Source organism: Populus euphratica, unplaced genomic scaffold (genome assembly GCF_000495115.2).
Source record: "Populus euphratica unplaced genomic scaffold, PopEup_1.0 scaffold73.1, whole genome shotgun sequence".
Lineage (NCBI taxonomy): Eukaryota > Viridiplantae > Streptophyta > Magnoliopsida > Malpighiales > Salicaceae > Populus > Populus euphratica.
Window position 1 is genome coordinate 849,531 of NW_011499895.1, and position 3,011 is coordinate 852,541.

General features: G+C 34.9%; 1 protein-coding gene across 1 annotated transcript; it reads left to right on the forward strand.

Moving 5' to 3' along the window:
• Positions 1 to 425: 425 nt before the first annotated feature.
• On the forward strand, positions 426 to 1,293 carry LOC105131926 (cytochrome c oxidase assembly factor 6-like). Its single transcript, XM_011035142.1, has 3 exons — positions 426 to 584; positions 688 to 825; positions 937 to 1,293. Exons 1-3 carry the CDS (start codon positions 501 to 503, stop codon positions 1,063 to 1,065), a joined length of 351 nt encoding a protein of 116 aa, XP_011033444.1. The 5' UTR covers positions 426 to 500; the 3' UTR covers positions 1,066 to 1,293.
• Positions 1,294 to 3,011: the final 1,718 nt, after the last annotated feature.

Consider the following 3,011-nt stretch of genomic DNA (forward strand, 5'->3'; position numbering starts at 1 on the left):
AGTTAGGTATGTTAGGTCCAGTTCAGTTACCCAATTTCAGTTTTTAAAACTAAACTCGAAGGGTGAGTTTTATAATTTTTAAATTAGTTTAATTAATTTTTTTTAATTTAGTATTTTTAATTAGTTTTTTCTTTATTTTTATAATTTAATGAATTAATTAGTTTTTTTAAACATCCTTTTTTATTAGCATCATGCTTTAAGTTTTAAGTTTTGCGTAACACTCTTTCACTCTACAATTGAAAAAAAAGAGTAAGGAAAGAAAAAGAAAATAATTTCATTCAACAGGGCCCAACGGAGCATAAGGCTATAAAAGCTTGGTTATTGAGTATTGAGCCAGAAGCCCATACGAATAAGGATATGCAACCCATTAATTAAGCCCAGCTCACTAGATTGAGCCTAAATGACTCTGTCAATTTATGGGGCAGTCCTTTGATTCTTTCTCAACAAACAGATTAGTACTTCGACTAAACAAATAAACCAAACCTGCTGCCGCTGCTGCCATGGCTATGGAAAACTATGCATCAAGAGATATTGACAAAATCCATACGGATGTCCTCTCTCAGTCAAGACAAGCTTGCTACAAGGTCCTTTCTCTTTTTTTTTAATAAAGAAAATCAAGAAAAAAAATGCCTCTCTTAGTGAACAAAACAAAAAATATCGTTTTTTATTTATTTTTTATAATATCAGGCGCGAGATGCTTTTTTCGCGTGTTTGGAGAAAGAGTCAGACAAGAAACCCACAGAAATCGGGTCGGTGGGGCTTCAATATCCAGCTGAATGTAAAAAATCAAGAGTTGAGTTTGAGAAGAACTGCATACCTGCTTGGGTAATCTTTGATTAAAATGATAAAATCTCATTACTGTTATTGCTACTACTAATTTCAATATCAATGCTGTTTTTTTTAACGATTTTTTTTTATATATATATATATAAATAGGTGAAGCATTTTGATAGGCTGTATTGTAGAGACAAGACAGCGCAGAGGTTGTTGGAAGATAAGGCAATCAGGAGAGGTCCGTTGTCGCTTCCTCAGCCGTACACTATCAAGCCCTCTTCTAGTTCTTAATTTGAGCACCCTTTATCTTTTTTAAAGGTTTTGCCAATGTGGGTTTTCGTTAAAATGTTACTATCTCCGATGGATGTTTTGATGGGTTTGGTAACTGTACAGTTATGGCATTATGAATTACTAGTTAGTAACCTGATTAGTTAAGTAGCAATGGTTAAGTTTTGAACATACGATAAGGAAATAGACTTGAATTTCTGGTTTTTGAGGTTGATAATGGTTTTTTTTTTTTTTTTTTTAGTGTCTTCCTTTTTCTCTCTTAATTTGTTCAATGGCTGCTTGAATCATGCTATTTTGATTCTACAAAATGATTGCGTGCATTAAAATCACTAATTGAAAATAGGTGAAGAAAATTATGTGAGGATAGCGCCTCATTAGATCAACTTCATCGATTTAGGCAGGAGCGTAATGCGCTTGACTTGACCCCTTAGGAAGATGGAAGCAGTCATTTTGGTGAATTCGCATATCTTTTTCAAGTAAGACGAAGGATTGTAGAATGAGTTTATGACGTGAGCCAATGTTGCCTGGTCTATGGTTAGCATAGCATTACTAATTACATTTCAAAGAAAGGATGCACTTTTATCTGTCAAGATATTGTGGTTTCTGAAATGGGGACAAGTTTCCTGTTTCCAAATAGTTGCCACTGATCTTTAATGACTGTATGCTGAGTTATGCAAACATGCATGCTATGTTGATGTTGTCCCTTTCCTGTGCATTTTTAGAATATGTGGCCTATAATTTGATGTGTTCTACATGTAGATACTTTGCTGGGACCTAAACCCTAATTAAATTAATGATTCAGAAAATAATGTGGTGAGATGTAGTGGGCGGCCGCGGGGGGTGGTGGGTGGTGGGGGTGGGGTTGTGCGTCCAGCCCCTATGGATTGTAAGGTTGCTGTTAAAGTGGTTTGCTTACATGAAATTTCATGGCACAATGAAGAAGTGAGCAATGGTTGACAGTCAGGGTGCATTAGTTTGTATAGTCTTTGGTGCTTAGATGCCCAACAAGTTTTGGAGTCGAGGGGTTAGAAATCTCCATAAGATTTTTGATATTGCTTTACAGGATTTTGATGTCAAGGTTAGGAATCAGTTTTCCCAAATATTTACATGTGATTTTTTCTTGTCCAAGTACATTTGTATGAATCATGAAAAGAACTCGAGAGCTAACTGTTAGGATCCTTGGGAACTGGGAAGCTAGCTGACTCTAACTAGTTATACTAATGATAGCATCTTTCATGGTGTAGTATGAGCTGAGTTTTTTTTTTGTTTTTTTAATGTGAGTGTTTAAATAGTATATGTGTATTGTAACTAATTTGATGGATCATGAAGTTAATAAATATATAAATTTATAATAGTTCTAAAAAGACTCGAACTCATAATTATTGAAAAACAAACTAAAAACTTGATTGAGCGTATATGCTGGTTTTTGCTGCTTGTAGAAAGCTTGACTTCTATTTTTGAAAGCTTGACATATATGAATTGATCAGCTGAGGTTGCTGATAAAAATAGCGAATAAAGTGGACGCTGTTGCATTTAATTCCTGCTTCTTGCAATGGCGTTGTTTTCCTGCTCAATCACGAGCTATAAATATAAAAAAATAGGATTTTAATACATGAATTAAAGCTAAAGCACTTGAGTTTAGTATCATGCTGCTAGTTTTACAGAGTGAGGAATTAGATTTTCATGAAAACTTGTTTAGATATGATCTGGTGGCCCTCCAGAGCGTATTTTAACCTACGACTTTCGTCGAGTTGAGTTAAATTATCTGGGCTAAGCTATGTAAATTCTAGGAGGTTAGCCTAATTTATGTTATCTGGGCTTGAATCTATTAGCAGGCTCACCTTTGCTTGCTAAAGATACCTCCTATGATGCTCGCATTTAGCAAGCAGTGCCGAGAAGAATGGTTTAAGAGTGATGCTGTTTATCTTCGGCATTAACCCGAATAATTG

Excerpts from the sequence above, each read along its gene's own strand:
- LOC105131926 (XM_011035142.1), top strand. The coding sequence starts at position 501 with ATGGCTATGGAAAACTATGCATCAAGAGATATTGACAAAATCCATACG. Across the intron at positions 585-687 it reads CAAGACAAGCTTGCTACAAG|GCGCGAGATGCTTTTTTCGC; the intron begins GTCCTTTCTCTT and ends TTATAATATCAG. Across the intron at positions 826-936 it reads AGAACTGCATACCTGCTTGG|GTGAAGCATTTTGATAGGCT; the intron begins GTAATCTTTGAT and ends ATATATAAATAG.